Source organism: Gorilla gorilla, chromosome 5 (genome assembly GCF_029281585.2).
Source record: "Gorilla gorilla gorilla isolate KB3781 chromosome 5, NHGRI_mGorGor1-v2.1_pri, whole genome shotgun sequence".
Lineage (NCBI taxonomy): Eukaryota > Metazoa > Chordata > Mammalia > Primates > Hominidae > Gorilla > Gorilla gorilla.
Window position 1 is genome coordinate 35,229,377 of NC_073229.2, and position 19,777 is coordinate 35,249,153.

The following is a 19,777-nucleotide window of genomic DNA, read 5'->3' on the forward strand; positions in this document are numbered from 1 at the left end:
TAGCCCTTGGTAAATGTTTGTGTAGTGGACTGACAAAGCAGCCTTAGTTATTCAATTCACTTTTAATCCAATATTAAGAGTTAGACTCTACTCGAACCAAATTCTCTACTAACTCTATTGTTGGGTTTGAAAATCTTTTTTTTTTTTTTTTTTTTTTTGGAGGCAGAGTCTCGCTCTATCCCCCAGGCAGGAGTGCAGTGGCACGATCTGGGATCACTGCAACCTCCGCCTCCCAAGTTCAAGTGATTCTCCTGCCTCAGCCTCCTGAGTAGCTGGGATTACAGGTGTGTGCCACCGTGCCTGGCTAATTTTTGTATTTTTAGTAGAGACAGGGTTTCACCATGTTGGCCAGGCTGGTCTCGAACTCCTGACCTCAGGTGATCCGCCAGCCTCGGCCTCCCAAAGTGCTGGGATTACAGGCGTGAGCCACTGCACCCAGCTGGGTTTGAAAATCTTAGAGTTTAGGTAGGGTGCAGTGGCTCACGCCTGTAATCCCAACACTTCGGGAGGCCGAGGTGGGTGAATCATTTGAGGCCAGGGGTTTGAGACCAGTCTGGCCAACATAGTGAAACCCCTTCTCTACTAAAAATTCAAAAAAATTAGCCAGGCGTGGTGGCAGGCACCTGTAATCCCAGCTACTGGGAGGCTGAGGCAGGAGAAATTACTTGAACCCAGGAGGTGGAGGTTGCAGTGAGCCGAGATCTCGCCACTGCACTCCAGCCTGGGCAACTGAGCGATACTCAAAAAAAAAAAAACAACACACACACACACAAAAACTGGAAGTGTTGGCCAGGCGTGGTGGCTCACGCCTGTAATCCCAGCACTTTGGGAGGCTGAGGCAGGCATAACACCTGAGGTCGGGAGTTCAAGACTAGCCTGACCAACATGGAGAAACCCTGTCTCTACTAAAAATACAAAAAATTAGCTGGGCGTGGTGGTGCACTCCTGTAATCCCAGCTACTCGGGAGGCTGAGGCGGGAGAATCACTTGAACCCGGGAGGTGAAGGTTGCAGTGAGCCAAGATCACACCGTCGCCCTCCAGCCTGGGCAACAAGAGCAAAACTCCATCTCAACACCCCCCACCAAAAAAAAAAAAAGAACTTGGAAGTGTTTTCCCTTTCATAATAAAATCTAAAGTAATAAAGCGATTAGTATTTCAAGAAGTAACATTTAATGAAAACAAATTTTGATGTACATTAGTATAGAACTATATTAAATAGAGTATACTTATATATAGTACATGTATCCAAAAAAATCACAAACCTTCCACACACTGCATATTGGTTTCATTATTTTATAGCTACAGTTCATATATTTAAAAATAGAGGAGGCAGCTGTTCCCAGGACAGCTGAAATTAACTTAGAGAAAGGGATTTGCAGTACAGTAGCTTTTTAAAAAGTCTTTGTGCCAATTAAAAAAAAGTATATAATTGAATATCTGCTCTCAAAATTAATCTTAATAGACCTTAAATGCAGCATTTTTCAGCGTTGTGCTGTGTTCTTGCAACAGAAGTGAACTTTTGTACTCTGAATATGGGCATTTAAAATCATAGATGTGCAGCTTTTCTTTCTTTCTTTTTTTTTTTTTTGAAATGAAGTCTCCCTCTGTCACCAGGCTGAAGTACAGTGGCGTGATCTCGGCTCATTGCAACCTCTGCCTCCTGGGTTCAAGCGATTCTCCTGCCTCAGCCTTCTAAGTAGCTGGGACAACAGGCGTGTGCACCACGCTGAGCTAATTTTTGTATTTTTAGTAGAGATGGGATTTCACCCTGTTGGCCAGGATGGTCTTGATCTCCTGACCTCGTGATCCACCCACCTCGGCCTCCCAAAGTACTGTGATTACAGGCGTGAGCCACTGCGCCCAGCCTCATTTTTTTAAGTTGTAAACCATTGTTACAATGACTCCAATAGAATGTACTTTTTCATTATTCCCAGTCTGAGGCGCTAAGATACTTAAGTGACTCATTTCATCAACGTAACAAAGTTGTTTTTTAAAAAAGCATTTGTGTATGGATCACTGCTCCTTAACTAAGGTTAAGTCTGTCTCCCTTCAGGCTCCTAGGCCAGGATACCTCCATTCAGTTCTCAACTTCACTTTCCTGTCCATGTGGCTTTGTGCAAGTCACATGACATCAGAATCCTGTAGGTCCTGGAAGCTTTTAGATGTATGATTCTACATTGTAGAAATAAAATGAAACTAACTGTTAGGATAAAACATACTGTAAAGGAATTTGTTATTAAGAAAAGCCTTCTTTTGAGAAGGACCAGAAATATTCTGATAATTTACAAGTAAACAACATCTCTTATTTGGTGTCTTTGTTGAATTCTCCATGTGCAGATCCAACCATATAGCTTGTGTTCATTCTGCAGAGGCACAAATGCAGTCTGCAGGCTGTGGCTGCAGTTTCTCAAGACTGTCACTGGTAAATGGTAGGGAAGAGAACCCTGTCATGTCTTACCCATCTCAGTCAGGTTCCTGGGCAGGTACTGTTAGTTCAGAGGCTCTTCCTAGCCCTCGTTCTTGGCACCGCCTAGACAAGTTTGCCCATCTGGGAGCGATCCTTTTGTATCTCTAGACTGACCTAACTCAGATTGTAAAGGATACAAAATCTGCCCTCCGCCCGTGCCCCCTCTCCTGTGAGCTCTGCTGTCCCACAGAGCCTGTTCTCCCACAGTTGCCCACTGGGATGGAGAAGTAGTGGATCACTCGATGGGCACCCAAGGCTGCAGGCTCTGATCTGATCCTTTCCTTCTCATCCAGTCTAGACAACCTGGTACATTACCTCTGCCATGAGAGTCTAACTTTAAAGTGAAATCACCCTGAGGGGTCGTGTTTTTCAATCTCTAGTCTCCAGAAGACAGGTCACAACCCTATCTCAGAACAACTTGAGCCCTAGACGGAGAGTCAAGATCTGGGTACATGTACCCCACTACTGCAACCAGTGGGTACGCAGGAAAAATGAACCAGGCAAGAGGCCAGTTTCTAGAAGCAGGGCACAGAGTCACAACAAAACCAGCATCCAGGGTGACTTAATTGTCAAAGCACAAGACATCTTATATTCCCATTGGATCAAGACTGGTTCCAGAGGTGCTGTAGGAGCTCAGTCAACTGCTAAAAGGCATCGGGGGATGGAACAACGGGTTGTGGAGATAAAAACTGAGCCAGATATTGCACCACTTCCCAATACTTCTGTCGTATTTATTCTAGCCGGAGGCCCACAGGCTGCACTACATATGAGTCAAGGTAGCCCAGACCTTCCTTTAATTTGGCTAATGACTTTTTTTTTTTTTTTTGAGATGGAATCTCACTCTTGTCACCCAGGCTGGAGTGCAGTGGCGCGATCTCGGCTCACTGCAACCTCTGCCTCCCAGGTTCAAGCGATTCTCCTGCCTCAGCCTCCTGAGTAGCTGGGATTACAGGTGCCCACCACCACGCCAGGCTAATTTTTGTATTTTTAGTAGAGACGGGGTTTCGCCATGTTGGTCAGGCTGGTCTTGAACTCCCAACCTCAGGTGATCCGCTGCCTCGGCCTCCCAAAGTGCTGGGATTATAGGCGTGAGCCACCGTGACTGGCCATGACTTTTTTTTTTTAAGTCCAAATATAGCATAAAAGATTTCCCTGAAGAAGGCTTTAGAATCAAGGAGATATGTGATTCAATAATGTCTTTACCATTGACTGGCCATTTAATATTGAATTTAAACAGCCTTTCTGATTTCCTGCCGTATTTTCTGTTAAAGAGATATTTCAGTACAGTCCCAGTAATATGGTTGTCATAATTAAGATTAATTTCAACACATAGGAAAGAATGGTTATTCTCAAATTTGTCTACAGATTGGAATCACCTAGGGAAGGTCCAAAAATACAGATGCCTATGTCACTACCTCCTCCACCCACAAGAGTATTTCTGTGACACAGCCTAGTCGTCTTTGGAATTTTTGGCCTCCCAAAGTGCTGGGATTACAGGCGTTAGCCACCACACCCAGCTAATTTTTGTATTTTTAGTAGAGACAGTGTTTCACCATGTTGGCCAGGCTGGTCTTGAACTCCTGACCTCAGGTGATCCACCCAGCTCGGCCACCCAAAGTGCTGGGACTACATACAGGTGTGAGCCTCCGCGCCGAGCCTTCTCTCTGTTGTTTCTTGGGACATCTGAAGACAGTGTCAGGCTGTGATTCCACTTGTGGCCAGACATAGGAGAATGTAGAAAGTTCTCCTGTCACGTGCTGTAATCTCCCACAGAATGAGAAGAGACGGAGGCAAAGATAAGTGACTTTGCAAGGGGCAGCTCATGGAGATCCAGTGAAGGGAACATCTAATCAGTTTGATTTCGAGTACACTGTACGGTAAAGCGCCTGAATGCTAATTGAAAAGTAACCTTGGAAACAAGAGCCCGGTATTGTGCTCTTGCTGGGGCCGATATGGGAATGAGCCAGGACATACAAAGGATTAGACCAAGATGGAGTTTCAACTGGTCCTGAGTTCCCTTATTTTTTGGCTTTTATTTTCAACTTTGTAGCATTAAATCCTTTGTCTCGCGTTCCTGGGCCAGCCATCTGAATGTATCAAAGTTCCAAAAAAGTTGAATATGTGGCTTTTTAGTTTCGGTGTCCTTTAATGGCTCTTGGAGAGAGAGTCTCTGAATTCTGAGAGCTAGGGAACCATCTAAATCATTCTAAGATTTAGAAGCCAGCATCGTCTTCCCTTTACACAAAATAGGACTATAAAGCTGCAGTGTTTCAGATGTTGGGGGAAGGGGCTGTCCCTTCACCGGCTGTATGAGTTATGATGTGCTTATGAGTAAAAGTAATACTTCGTGGTTCTCAGTGTCTGAGGACTAGAATACTGTTTGATGTCCAAAGCTTATATTATACTCTCTTTCTGATTCAGAGCAAATTCTCAAATTTTATCCCAGTAACATAGAAAACATTTCAAATACTGGTGAGAAAAATGGTCAGTCTCAGGAACTGTGAAATCATTTTCTACTTGACCTAAGAAACCTGATGGAATTAGGCTGCTCTTTCTTAGAAACAAAGACCACTGCAAATTAAATCTTCAGGAGATGAGCCCTCCAGCCTGCAGGGTTTCTAAAACATGCATTCTGAATAAGACAATTATATTTTATTTTCAGGGTAATTCTACACTTAATAGGAATTATATAAGTGCTTTGAAAATAGCGTGTTGTTTTGTTTTGTTTTGCTTTGAGACAGGATCTCACTCTCTGTTTTCCAGGCTGGGGTACAGTGGCGTGATCTCAACTCACTGCAACCTCTGCCTCCCAGGCTTAGGTGATCCTCCCACCTCAGCCTCCGCAGTAGCTGGGACTACAGGCATGCATCACCATGCTCAGCTAATTTTTTGTATTTTTTGTAGAGACAGGGTCTCACTTTGTTGCCCAGGCTGGTTTCAAACTCCTGGCTCAAGTGATCCAAGCGATCTACCCTTCTCGGCTTGCCAAAGTGCTAGGATTACAGGCATGAGCCACCATGGCCTAGCCAGCGTGTTTTGTTTTGTTTTGTTTTCTTTTTAACTGAAAACTACTACAGATTAAGAATCGCTGATTTTGATACTGAATAATACTAAATTGTTTATGACAATAAGGATATTCTGTTTTCATTAATATTTGGCACTTATGTAATGTTTTACCTTTCATATTTGATATTGAAAATTGATGAGTCCAAGCCACATTTCCATTACTCGCAATTTTTTAAGCTTTGTGACTGTTGAATTTGTTTATAGTTCCCTATTATAGGTATACAGTTCTACTTGAGGGTTCAAAAGTAAAACAGGGCCGGGCACAGTGGCTCACACCTATAATCCCAGCACTTTGGGAGGCTGAGGCGGGTGGATAATCTGAGGTCAGGAGTTCGAGACCAGCCTGACCAACATGGCAAAACCCTGTCTCTACTAAAGATACAAAAATTAGCTGGGCTTGGTGATGCATGTCTTTAATCCCAGCTACTCAACAGGCTGAGGCAGGAGAATTGCTTGAACCTGGGAGACTGATGTTGTAGGGAGCCGAGATCACGCCACTGCACTCCAGCCTGGGCAACAGAACAAGACTCCATCTCAAAATTAAATAAATAAAAGTAAAACAGTATATAGGCCAAGTTTGTGGTATATGTGTGTTTCTATCCTACCAGTTTTAAGTTCTGTGAAAATATCACAGATATACAATATTTTGGATATTTTCCAAAATATTAAAACTGGTACTTTGGGAGGCCAGGGCAGGAGGATTACTTAAAGCCAGGAGTTCAAGACCAGCCTGGGCAACATAGTGAGACCTCATCTCTCAAAAAAAAAAAAAATTAAAAATTAGCCAGTTAGAGTGGCACATGCCTGTTGTCCCAGCTATTCAGGAGGCTAAGCCAGGAGAATTGCTTGAGCCCAGGAGTTTGGGGCTGCAGTGAGCTATGTTCACGCCACTGCACACAGCCTGGGCAGTAGAGTGAGACCCTGTCTCCTTAAAAAAAAGCAAAACTGAACTAAAGCAAGTCTCTCTCTTGTCTATCATGTCTTATTGCCATTTGAATTTGTTAGGCTTTCATACTGAAAACAGAGGTTGTTCTTTACATAGCAGTGAAAATGAGAATAACCATAGCTCTTGGATCAGGAAGAATCTAATTTTCAGTTGGTTCACTAACAGCCAACATTTGATGAAAAGTCATATGGATCCTGGACCCTCATTACTTTCGGGTTTGACAAGCATCCCAGTCACATATGCTCCTTGTTTGGGGGTCAGTTTGTGGCAGGCATATTTGGAAAATCAGGTCCAGAGAGTTTCTGTATCTCTTTCACTGCTTAAAAAGGTTCGGAAACATCCAATCACCACTGAATATTTTTACCCTTCCCCACACCCCATTGGTGGTTACAGTTTCCAGTGTCTCAAAAGAGCTAATCGTTTTATCAATTGGATCACTTTTTTCTTGTGATTCTAAGTTGGCCAAGGCCCAGTGTCATTTAGATCCTGAGCCTTGGACCTGGACTTGGGAGTATGGCTCGTTTGCCTCTGATTTGGCAGCAGGGCTCATTGCCGCACAGATCCTACTGACAGGGCCACACAGCTAAGTCATGTTCCACTTTCCCAAGCTGGAGCTGCCATGGTTCAGATCCTCCCAAACAGACCCATGATGCACAGGTGTGCCCTCTGGGAGCCTTTGCTCAGGCTTCAACCCCACTCCCTCATTGGCAGCAGGTTTCGACTCTCTCGGGCAAAATCCCAGCAAGGGCGCAGTCTCAATGCAATGCTCTGTCTTCTGTCTTCTCAGGGTCCTGTAGCATCCACAGTATCAGCGTTTTCTGTCCTCTCCTCTGGGCCTGGCCTTCCTCCACCCCCTCCTCCTCCGCCTCCTCCAGGGCCACCTCCACTTTTCGAGAATGAAGGCAAAAAAGAGGAATCTTCTCCTTCACGCTCAGCTTTATTTGCCCAACTTAACCAGGGAGAAGCAATTACAAAAGGTGAGAGAGAAAACAAGACCTTGAAGCTGCCTCCCTTTCCCTCTGGCTCCCAGACACAAAGAGCCACTGGAGCCCCAGTGATGGATACATCACTCCATCCCTGCCTCCAGCATGCAGGGAGAGGGGGAGCTGGTGCTGGGAAGACAGGAGCCTGCCATGTTCCTTATGTCCATGCAGACGGGCTCAGGGGGTCACTGTGTAGACCAGAAAGAAGTATTCAGAGACTCTCGGTTCTAAATGGACCACTGTGCTGCATCCTTGCTTTAGCCCCCAGTGCTTCCACATCATTGTCCGTAACCAAGGCATCAAGATCAAGTGAAATAAAAATAAAAATGGCAGGCTGGGCATGGTGGCTCACACCTGTAATCACGGCACTTTGGGAGGCCAAGGCAGGCCTATTGCTTGAGCCCAGGAGTTCAAGACCAGCCTGGGCAACATAGTGAGACCCCATCTTTACCAAAAATAAACAGAAATTAGCTGGGCATTGTGGCACACACCTGCAGTTCTAGCTACTAAGGAATCTGAGGTGGGAGGATCGCTTGAGCCCAGGAGGTGGGGGCTGCAGTGAGCTGAGATCGCAGCACTGCACTCCAGCCTGGGTGACAGAGTGAGACCTTGTCTCTAAATAAATAAAAGTGGCAAACATTAGGTCCTCTGTCCTGAAGCAGTGTACAGGCTTGTCAAAGAATTATATCCAACTATACTGGGCTTGGAGCTAAGAATCCAAAATTCTAAATTTTTCTCTGGCTCCAACTAGTTCTGCTGTGCCTTGTGAAACTTATTTGCAAAGTAAAGGAATGGATTCACAAAGTCAATTCCGTATCCTGATATATACTCACTGGAATGCCCTAACCTTTTAGGCTGTGTCTGGAGAATGATTTAGCCGTAAGAGAAGAAGTAAGACATGATCCTTTTTCGTGAGGTGGTTTGCTCTTTGCAGAATTTTTATCTATCATTTTATCTCCCAACAGAAGAGGTTCCTCAAATTAAAAAAAAAAAAAAAAATACTTGGCCAGTGCAGTGGCTCATGCCTGTAATCCCAGCACTTTGGGAGGCCAAGGAGGGTGGATAACCTGAGGTCAGGAGTTCAAGGACCAGCGTGGCCAACATGGTGAAACCCCATCTCTACTAAAAATACAAAAATTAGCTAAGCATGTGGTGGTGCATGCCTGTAATCCCAGCTACTTGGGAGGCTGAGGCAGGAGAATTGCTTGAACCCAGGAGGCAGAGGTTGCAGTAAGCCGAGATCACGCCACTGCACTCCAGCCTAGGTGACAGGGCGAGACTCCATTTCAAAAAAAAAACACAACAACTTACAGTGCTTCTGTCAACTCTAAACTTGTACAGGACTCAGCTCCTGCATCCTGACTTGGAGAAAGCACTAGACTGTTTTGAAAGTGGCCTTACCAAAAGTTCTTGTGCTCTTTATTTACATCATGTTGATCTAGCAAGTTAGAGACATTTCCCTTTGCATAAAATAAATGTGTCCATGTGTGTTGTCCTCCTAGGGCTCCGCCATGTCACAGATGACCAGAAGACATACAAAAATCCCAACCTGCGGGCTCAAGGAGGGCAAACTCAATCTCCCACCAAAAGTCACACTCCAAGTCCCACATCTCCTAAATCTTATCCTTCTCAAAAACATGCCCCAGTGTTGGAGTTGGAAGGAAAGAAATGGAGAGTGGTAAGTGAAGCATTTTAACCTTTATTTTCCTGACACATGCCAATGAAAGGACCAACAGCCAAACCATTTACCAAGATCTGAAGGATTTCTTTTTTTTAATTTTTTTATTGATATATAACATTTGTATATATTTATGGGGTACCTGTGATATTTTGTTACATGCGTAGAATGTGTAATGATCGGCACTTTGGGGGGCTGAGGTGGGAGGATCACCTGAGGTCAGGAGTTCGAGACCAGCCTGGCCAACATGGTGAAACCCTATCTCTACTAAAAATTCAAAAATTAGCCAGGCATGGTGGCACGTGCCTGTAATCCCAGCTACTTGAGAAGCTGAGACAGGAGAATCACTTGAACCCGAGAGGTGGAGGTTGCAGCGAGCCGAGATCACGCCACTGCACTCCAGCCTGGGTGACAGAGTGAGACTCTGTCTCAAAAAAAAAAGAATGGGTAATGATCAAGTCAGGATATTTAGGGTGTCCATTACCTTGAGTATTTATCATTTCTATGTGATGGAAACATTTCAAGACCTCTTTTCTAGCTATTTTGAAATATTTAAGACAGTGTTGTTAACTATAGTTACCCTACTCTGCTGTTGAAAGTTAGAATTTATTCCTTCTGACTATATGTTTGTACCCATTAACCACCAAAGTGAAGTGACAGAGGCAAAAACCACTGGCTAGAGTAGAAACCAGGGTGTTTCTGAATGCTTCCATAAACTTTATTTTCACAGGTTCTCATGCATTCTTTTCTTCAACTTTTTAAATTATTTTGTGAGTGGTGGTAAAATACACGTAGCATAAAATGGACTGTTCGCCATGTTTAACTGTCCAGTTCAGTGGCATTAAGTCTGTTCATATGGTTGTCCTGCCATCACCACCACCCGCTACAGAACTCTTTTCATCTTGCAGAACCAAAAATCTGTACCCTTAAACAATAGCTCCCTATTTCTCCCCCTGCACCCCTCCCAGCCCCTGGCAATTACCATTCTACTTTCTGTCTCTATGAATTTAGCTATTCTTTCTATAAGCTTTTAATCAGGCAGCAAGACAGACCGTTAATATATGGAACTGGGAAGTCTGTGCCCCACTCTGATGTGCTGTGAGATGTTTCGTTCAGTCCCATGGATGGAGGGATTGATACCTCTGTACCCTACTGCTGCCACCCCCCACTGCCCGGGCTAAGTGTGTGAGCAGGACATAGACACTTCAAATGGTAATGAAAGCTGGTGTCTCCTGCTGATCTGGAGGGCTTCCCTAAAGATGAAGGACCAAAGTCCCTGGAGAGGTGTCATCGCCTTGAAAACACAATGGGCTTAGACCACTGCTGTGACCCTTCACCAGCCTGTTTGCCCAACTTCTGTTTGACACAGCAGGTTTTGCTGCCTCATCAAGTCCAGACTTGGCATCAAGGCCTCAACAAAAAGCTCTCACATCCCTGCTCCGGCCTCCCACCTGCTAGGGTGCCTGATACCTGATGTTTACAAAGAGATACTGACTTGCTTCCAAGAAGTGGTTCCGTTTTTCCCATCCTAACAATGACAGAGTGAGACCTGTGGTTTCATCTATAAGGAGATGGTTCCAAAAGAATATATTGCAAAGCCATACTTCATACCGAGCTCGTACTAATTTCAGTGTGCAGTGGATTCTGTTTATATATGCTGATGTTTAATATTTGTATTTGTCTTAATTCTAGGAGTACCAAGAGGACAGGAATGACCTTGTGATTTCAGAGACTGAGCTGAAACAAGTGGCTTACATTTTCAAATGCGAAAAATCAACTCTTCAGATAAAAGGGAAAGTAAACTCCATTATAATTGGTAGGGCAGAATTATGGCTCTGTGGTTATTATGATGTTTTATAAACAAGCTGTATGTATTTAGTGGAGTTGGTTTTTTGTTGTGTTTTTTCTCCCCCCAGACAACTGTAAGAAACTCGGCCTGGTGTTTGACAATGTGGTGGGCATTGTGGAAGTGATCAACTCCCAGGACATTCAAATCCAGGTAAGCAGAGCCTTTCCAACCATGCTGTAATAAGCAGAGCCTTTCCAACCACGCTGCAATAAGCAGAGCCTTTCCAACCACGCTATAGTAAGCAGCCTTTCCAACCACGCTGTAATAAGCAGCCTTTCCAACCACACTGTAAGCTGCGGCCTTGCACAGACCATCCACTCTGTCTCCAAGAAGCAGCCTTGCGGCCAGGCGCGGTGGCTCACGCCTGTAATCCCAGCACTTTGGGAGGCCGAGGTGGGCGGATCACGAGGTCAGGAGATTGAGACCATCCTGGCTAACACAGTGAAACCCTGTCTCTACTAAAAATACAAAAACAAAATTAGCTGGGCATGGTGGCAGGCGCCTGTAGTCCCAGCTACTCTGGAGGCTGAGGCGGGAGAATGGAGTGAACCCAGGAGGTGGAGCTTGCAGTGAGCCAAGATCGCGCCACTGCACTCCAGCCTGGGTGACAGAGCGAGACTCCATCTCAAAAAAAAAAAAAAAAAAAAAGAAGGAGCCTTGCTCCCCCATGGCCGCCTAAAATACTCCTATTCCTGTTCCTTCTGGACACAGCTCTATCATCACCTCCTTGGTAGACCCCTCTCTTACTTCTCAGTGTTAGTTCTTTCTTTTCAATCTCTTCTAACAGATCCCATTTTGTGTTTCCATTACTGGCATACCATCTCAATTTCAAGTACAGCTAACTGGCCAGGCGTGGTGGCTCACGCCTGTAATCCCAACACTTTGGGAGGCCAAGGCGGGTGGATCACCTGAGGTCAGGAGTTTGAGACCAGCCTAGCTAACATGGTGAAACCCTGTCTATATTGAAAACACAAAAATTAGCCGGGGGGGGGGGGGGGGGGGGGTGGTGGGCGCCTGTAATCCCAGCTACTTGGGAGGCTGAGACAGGAGAATCACTGGAACCTGGGAGGCAGAGGTTGCAGTGAACTGAGATTGTGCCACTGCACTCCAGCCTGGGCAACAGAGAGAGACTCTGTCTCAAAAAAAAAAAAAAAAAAGGACAGCTAAGTAATCTTTATAGCCCCAGAAACTTGCACAGTACCTGCACATAGTAGGCGTCCAGTAAATGTTTGATGAGTATATGATTTGAGTGAATCAACTAATGCGTAAATAAAAGTACTGTGAGACTCTCCTAGTAAGATTAGCCCCATTCCAAAGAGAACTTTTTTCTCAGGAAAAATTGGTCCTAGATCATGAGGAGGAAAAGTTTTTCTAAAGAATCAGTGAGATCATCAGAAAAACAACTTGAGAAGGAGGGTTGGAGTTGAATTTGCAAAACAGAAGAAAATCTGTGAATTAAAATCTTTAATAATTTTGATTTAGCCACATGGAATTTTATGATATGCCAAAATCTAAAGGACTTCTTGGTTTTGGCCAATTATAACTTCTATCTTTTTTTTTTTTTTTTGAGACGGAGTCTCGCTCTGTGGCCCAGGCTGGAGTGCAGTGGCCCAGGCCAGGCGCAATCTCGGCACACTACAACCTGCACCTCCCAGGTTCAAGTGATTCTCATATGCCTCAGCCCCCTGAGTAGCTGGGATTACAGGTGACCACCACCATGGCCCAGCTAATTTTTTGAATATTTAATAGAGACAGGGTTTCACCATATTGCGCAGGCTGGTCTCAAACTCCTGACCTCAAGTGGTCCACCTGCCTCGGCCTCCCAAAGTGCTGGGATTACAGTCATGAGCCACAGCGCCCAGCCCCAGTTTGGTATTTCTGATCACTACATTTATCCATTTAATAACACTGCTTTCTCTCCAAACTATTACGCATGCAAATTTTAAGGAGGTTGCTCATCTTCAGAAAAAGCCCGGTACTTCAAGGATGATCATGGTTCATAGACACCTAACGAGACCACACTTTCTGAAGAGCTATTTTGGATGGTGGGAGTTCCTATGTAAAGAAACATGCTTTTTCCCACTTTACATTATTTTTAATTTTAAAAAACTAGAAGTAACAGCAGTGAAGTAATATTTGATGGCAGAGGTGAGGGTACATGTTTAGCCATAGTCATGCAATCATAGTGTGTCACAGTTGAAAAGTATCTTGGAAAGAATGCAACCTAACACACATACCACAAACACACCTTAATTTTAGAGAGTTTATTTCAGGCTCCCTTTCATTCTTACAGAAATTAAGCTTAGGTAGCAATGGTGAAACCATATATAAGCAGTTAGCATTTTTTTTAATGTAAATACATCACATCCGAAATACACAACCAAGTAAATTAAGTATAAAACGTGAAAATAGGAAGTTCTAAATATTCATCATGTTTTTGGAGGGAGAAAAACATCTTAAACCAAGAAGAAACAGAGGAAATTTTCAAACAGGCAGATATGTCTACCTAAAAATTTAAAACTTCTGAATTCCATTCAATGGAATACTGTGTAACCATTTTTTTTTATTATACTTTAAGTTCTAGGGTACATGTGCACAATGTGCAGGTTTGTTACATATGTATACATGTGCCATGTTGGTGTGCTGCACCCATTAACTAGTCATTTACATTAGGTATATCTCCTAATGCTATCCCTCCCCCTCCCCCCACCCCACAACAGTCCCCCGAGTGTGATGTTCCCCTTCCTGTGTCCAAATGTTCTCATTGTTCAATACCTATGAGTGAGAACATGCGGTGTTTGGTTTTTTGTCCTTACGATAGTTTGCTGAGAATGATGGTTTCCAGCTTCATCCATGTCCCTACAAAGGACATGAACTCATCCTTTTTTATGGCTGTATAGTATTCCATGGTGTATATGTGCCACATTTTCTTAACCCAGTCTATCATTGTTGCACATTTGGGTTGGTTCCAAGTCTTTGCTATTGCGAATAGTGCCACAATAAACATATGTGTGTATGTGTGTTTATAGCAGCATGTTTTGTAATCCTTTGGGTATATACCCAGTAATGGGATGGCAGGGTCAAATGGTATTTCTAGTTATAGATCCTTGAGGAATCACCACGCTGTCTTCCACAATGGTTGAACTAGTTTACAGTCCCACCAACAGTGTAAAAGTGTTCTTATTTCTCCACATCCTCTCCAGCACCTGTTGTTTCCTGACTTTTTAATGACCGCCATTCTAACTGGTATGAGATTGTATCTCACTGTGGTTTTGAATTGCATTTCTCTGATGGCCAGTGATGATGAGCATTTTTTCATGTGTCTGTTGGCTGCATAAATGTCTTCATTTGAGAAGTGTCTGTTCATATCCTTCGCCCACTTTTTGATGGGGTTGTTTGTTTTTTTCTTGTAAATTTGTTTGAGTTCTTTGTAGATTCTGGATATTAGCCCTTTGTCAGATGAGTAGATTGCAAAAGTTTTCTCCCATTCTGTAGGTTGCCTGTTCGCTCTGATGGTAGTTTCTTTTGCTGTGCAGAAGCTCTTTAGTTTAATTAGATCCCATTTGTCAATTTTGGCTTTTGTTGCCATTGCTTTTGGTGTTTTAGACATGAAGTCCTTGCCCATGCCTATGTCCTGAATGATATAAAAACTCTCAATAAATTAGGTATTGATGGGACGTATCTCAAAATAATAAGAGCTGTTTATGACAAACCCACAGGCAATATCATACTGAATGGGCAAAAACTGGAAGCACTCCCTTCAAAAACTGGCACAAGACAGGGATGCCCTTTCTCACTACTCCTATTCAACATAGTGTTGGAAGTTCTGGCCAGGGGAGTCAGGCAGGAGAAGGAAATAAAGGGTATTCAATTAGGAAAAGAGGAAGTCAAATTGTCCCTGTTTGCAGATGACATGATTGTATATCTAGAAAACCCCATCGTCTCAGCCCAAAATCTCTTTAAGCTGATAGGCAACTTCAGCAAAGTCTCAGGATACAAAATCAATGTGCAAAAATCACAAGCATTCTTATACACCAATAACAGACAAACAGAGAGCCAAATCATGAGTGAACTCCCATTCACAATTGCTTCAAAGAGAATAAAATACCTAGGAATCCAACTTACAAAGGATGTGAAGGACCTCTTCAAGGAGAACTATAAGCCACTGTAACCATTTTTTAAAGTGATCTATGAATACATTTATTGTACTTTATTAGGAGAAAATAACAGTCTTATACCATTATGTAGAGCATGATTTCATTCTTCTAAATGTACTCATGTAAACACATATATATGCACACATATATCTATAGATGTATCTATATCTGATAATCCTAGGTAAAAGTCAGAAGAGATATACTACATTTCATAACTGAATTGAGTGTCTGTGGAACTCCTATAGCAGAAATCACACTTCATTTGAAACTTCAAAATTCCCATTAAAATTCTGCAGCAATGAAGACACATAGAAAAAAAAAGAAAGAAAAAGAAAATAAAGTCAGAAACAAGAAGAGAATTCCTCCTGTCATTGCTTCTTGTTCAATAATGCGTTGAAAGTTCTAACTGACCGGGCACGGTGGCTCACGCCTGAAATCCCAGCACTTTGGGAGGCCAAGGTGGGCAAATCACGAGGTCCGGAGATTGAGACCATCCTGGCTAACACAGTGAAACCCTGTCTCTACTAAAAATACAAAAAATAAACCAGGCGTGTGGCGGGTGCCCATAGTCCCAGCTACTCGGGAGGCTGAGGCAGGAGAATGGCGTGAACCCGGGAGGCAGAGCTTGCAGTGAGCTGAGATCGCGCCACTGCACTCCAGCCTGGGCAACAGAGTGAGACTGTCTCAAAAAAAAAAAAAAAAAAAAAAAAAAGTTCTAACCTATGCAATAAGATCATGATTGAGAGAGATAAAACTGGAAAAGGAAGAGACAAAAATGCCCTTATTTCCCAACAAAATAAGTGCCTTTATATAAAACCCAAGAGATTGAAGAAACTATAAAACTAAAAAAAATTCAGCAAGATGGTAGGATATAATATGAACATGCAAAAATCAATAGCATTTCTTTCTACCACAAATAAGTTTTAGAAAATGCAATAGAGGCCGAGCGTGGTGGCTCATGCCTGTAATCCCAGCACTTAGGGAGGCCGAGGCGGGCAGATCATGAGGTCAGGAGATTGAGATCATCTTGGCTAACACGGTGAAACCCCATTTCTACTAAAAAATACAAAAAAATAGCTCATCATGGTGCAGGCGCCTGTAGTCTCAGCTACTCAGGAGGCTGAGGCCGGAGAATCGCTTGAACCTGGGAGGCGGAGGTTGCAGTGAGCCAAGATCCCGCCACTGCACTCCAGCCTGGCAACAGAGCTAGATTCTGTGTCAAAAAAAAAAAAAAAAGAAAGAAAGAAAAGAAAAAAGAAAAGAAAATGCAATAGAAAATAAGGTTGAAACAGCTATTTTGTTGCTAGGTGCAACAAAACTGTGAGGTACCTAGCAAAAAAAGCAAACAGAAATGGGAGATAGTTACAAAGAATGCAAGAGTGATGTTGTAAGTAAATGGACAGGAAGACATCACTATCAATGGTCTCAGCTATTTAATGTGAGTTTAATGAAATTCACCTCAAAATCTCAACAGAGTTTTAAATGAAAAATGGTCTTAAAATTCATTTGGAAAACAAATGGACAAGAATAGCTAAACAGTGTGAAAGATGAATAAGGTGAAGGGACTTGCATGCCTGATATTGACTCATTGTAAAGTGCCATATTGTTAGTGATATACAAAAACAGATAAATGAAACAGACTAGCGAGCCCTGAAATCAATAGATGCATAGATGGAAATTTGCATTTTAGGACAATTGATTATCCGTGTGGGAAAAAAATACACTGAATTCTACCTCACATCATACATAAAAGTAAAATGCTAATTGTGAAAAATAAATACTTTTAAACTTTGATAATAACATGTAGAAGAAAAATTTTATGCCTCAGAGTAGGAAATAAATTAATTAGGGTCAAAAAGCACAAACCATAAAGAAAGTACTGGTCATTTTAACTACATTAAAATTTAAATTATATGTTTAACAGAAGACATCATATGAAGCTGAAAGACAAGCCATGGACTGAAGAAAGATATTTGCAAGGCAGATAATAGAAAAGGATTTGTATCTAGAATTTATAAAAAACTTAAATCAATAAGAAAAAGGTTGCTGGGTGCGGTGGCTCATGCCTGTAATCCCAGAACTTTGGGAGGCCAAGGTGGGTGGATCACCTGAAGTCAGGAGTTCGAGACCAGCCTGACCAACATGGAGAAGTCCCATCTCTACTGAAAATACAAAATTAGCCGGGCATGGTGACGCATGCCTATAATCCCAGATACTCAGGAGGCTGAAGCAGGAGAATTGCTTGAACCCAGCAGGCAGAGGTTGTGGTGAGCCAAGAATCGTGCCATTGTACTCCAGCCCGGGCAACAAGAGCGAAACTCCATCATCAAAAAAAAAGAAAGAAAGAAAGAAAGAAAAAGGCTAACAATCTGATAGAAAAATGGGCACAGAATATTAAGGAAATTCAGACAAAAAAGAAAGTGGTTGATAAATATATGAAAATATGTATAACCTACCTAACTAGTAGAAGTATAGATGCCAGTTAATACCACAGTCAGTGATGTCTTCTCACACTCATCCATTTTGCATTCAGACTGTCCTTACTTTGCGTGGTGCTAGGTTAACTGAATCTTATGCCTATAGGAACTACAATTTGAGGATTGCCTATATACTAAAGTCTGATGCTATAGGATTGCTAAGGAAGTGAAACAATGAGAACCCTGATACATCAGTGTTGGGGGAGTAAATCTGTGACATTCACTGCAATGCAAATTGGCAGCATCTAAGAAAGTCACATTCATAGTCTGTGACTGAGTAATTTCACTCTTAGTGTATACACTAAAGAAGCCCCAGCACGTGTGCCAAGGAGACAAATGTAAAAATGTTTATTGCAATATCATTCATAATGGCAATAAAAACAATTTAAATGTCCACCAGTTGGTAAGTTAATAAATAAATCCTCCCAATAGGATACTAGTTGGTAGTTTAACTAGTATAGCAGCTAAAATGAACCGGCCGGGTGCAGTGGCTCACACCTGTAATCCCAGCACTTTGGGAGGCCAAGGCAGGTGGATCACCTGAGGTCAGGAGTTTGAGACAGAGGTGGAGGTTGCAGTGAGCCGAGATGGCGCCATTGCACTCTAGCCTGAGTGACAGAGCAAGACTCTATCTCAAAATAAATAAATAAATAAATAAATAAATAAATAAATAATTTAGAAAAGACATCTAGAAATTACCAAAACATTACTGCAGACACATTATTAAATATAGATATATGTGCCGTATTATTATTTGTAGTAGAGCCCTATGTGTACCTGACCTTGAACTACCCCTGCCTTTTTTTTTTTTTTTTTTTTGCACTGGGGCTCAATTCCAACTCAGTGTTCAGTGTCTATGGAGATAGAGGAGGAAACAGAGAACTAGAGTGACCTGGCCAGACTCCCCACAAGGAATTCTTTACATCACTCGCACCATCAACAAGAGTTGCTCCTGGTTTGCAATCCAGCCTTTTCTCCACGGTGAAAGAAGAGATGTCTTTATCGCTTTAATTACCATGACAAGAAGGAAAATTATAGAGTTGTAATATGGTCTTTGGGGGAACAGTCCGCCCTTATGGAGATTTTGGGGGTATGTCTGAAAACTGATTGTTAGAAGAGAAATTTAAAACCGATCAGAATTTTTATAGCACTTCGATATTTATAAACAATACAAAGAATCGCCTCCTCTTTTGTATGATCCTACTTATCTATATAATGAGTGTCCTGAGCCAAGCCCCCAGTTTTGTCTCCTGAAATGAATACATTTCAAAATACCTAGACATTCATCTCATGTAAGCCTCAAATTCAGCCACTGAGATTTTTATCCGGCAAAGGACTTATGTGAAAAGAATGGTAGTGTTTCTTATTTAAGTTTAGGAAAAATCTACTCAGTTTTTACTCAAGAATAGTTTTACTTGTAAGTGACAACATTAGAACTTGTTTTAATCCTAGTTTCGTAGAGATTTGTCAAAAGTAAAATTTCAAGCAAATGAATATGAATGCATCTTGTTTCTTTTATCATGAAATCAAATACATGTTTTGAATCTACTAACAGGGTTGTGAGGCTTTTTCTGAACATCTAGCTGCTGTTTCCAAATTAATCTCTTAATTTTGTCTCAGGAAAGAGACACTGAGGTTTGAGAATCCACTTGTGTGGTCTTTTCATTCTGTCCCTGAATGACACCTATCCTATTCTGCCTGAAGACTTTGCCATTAGCCCACCTCCCCAGCTTTGACCCAGTGAATTCTAATGCTTGGTTAAGCCCAAGCTAAAGCCAAGAGGAATTGAGATTGTATTTATTCGAGGGCATTGTTATTTCTGTTTCTTTGCTTTGGTCCCAGGTATTTTTTCCTATTTCAGGTAATGGGGAGAGTGCCAACAATTTCCATTAATAAGACAGAAGGTTGCCACATATACCTCAGTGAAGATGCATTAGACTGCGAGATCGTGAGCGCCAAGTCATCTGAAATGAACATACTTATCCCTCAGGATGGTGATTATGTAAGTACCTTTCAAAAGGCTGTCAAGAATTTTTCTGGAGCCTTCATTATTAACATTCTTAGAGATTGATTAATCAGCTACCAACCTGCGAGCTTTATTTGTAGCATAATTCACAGGCAGGCGAGGAATTCAGGGAGCTGTCTTCCACATC

General features: G+C 42.5%; 1 protein-coding gene across 3 annotated transcripts in view; it reads left to right on the top strand.

Moving 5' to 3' along the window:
• CAP2 (cyclase associated actin cytoskeleton regulatory protein 2) overlaps positions 1–19,777 on the top strand; it is a 163,133-nt gene that overhangs the window by 137,332 nt on the left and 6,024 nt on the right. For all 3 annotated transcript variants that reach the window (XM_004043309.5, XM_031012313.3, XM_055390676.2), the window contains 5 exons: positions 7,268–7,457; positions 8,966–9,141; positions 10,834–10,957; positions 11,058–11,140; positions 19,486–19,626. In XM_004043309.5, coding sequence (XP_004043357.3) covers positions 7,268–7,457; positions 8,966–9,141; positions 10,834–10,957; positions 11,058–11,140; positions 19,486–19,626 — 714 coding nt within the window. The remainder of the gene's footprint in view (positions 1–7,267; positions 7,458–8,965; positions 9,142–10,833; positions 10,958–11,057; positions 11,141–19,485; positions 19,627–19,777) is intronic.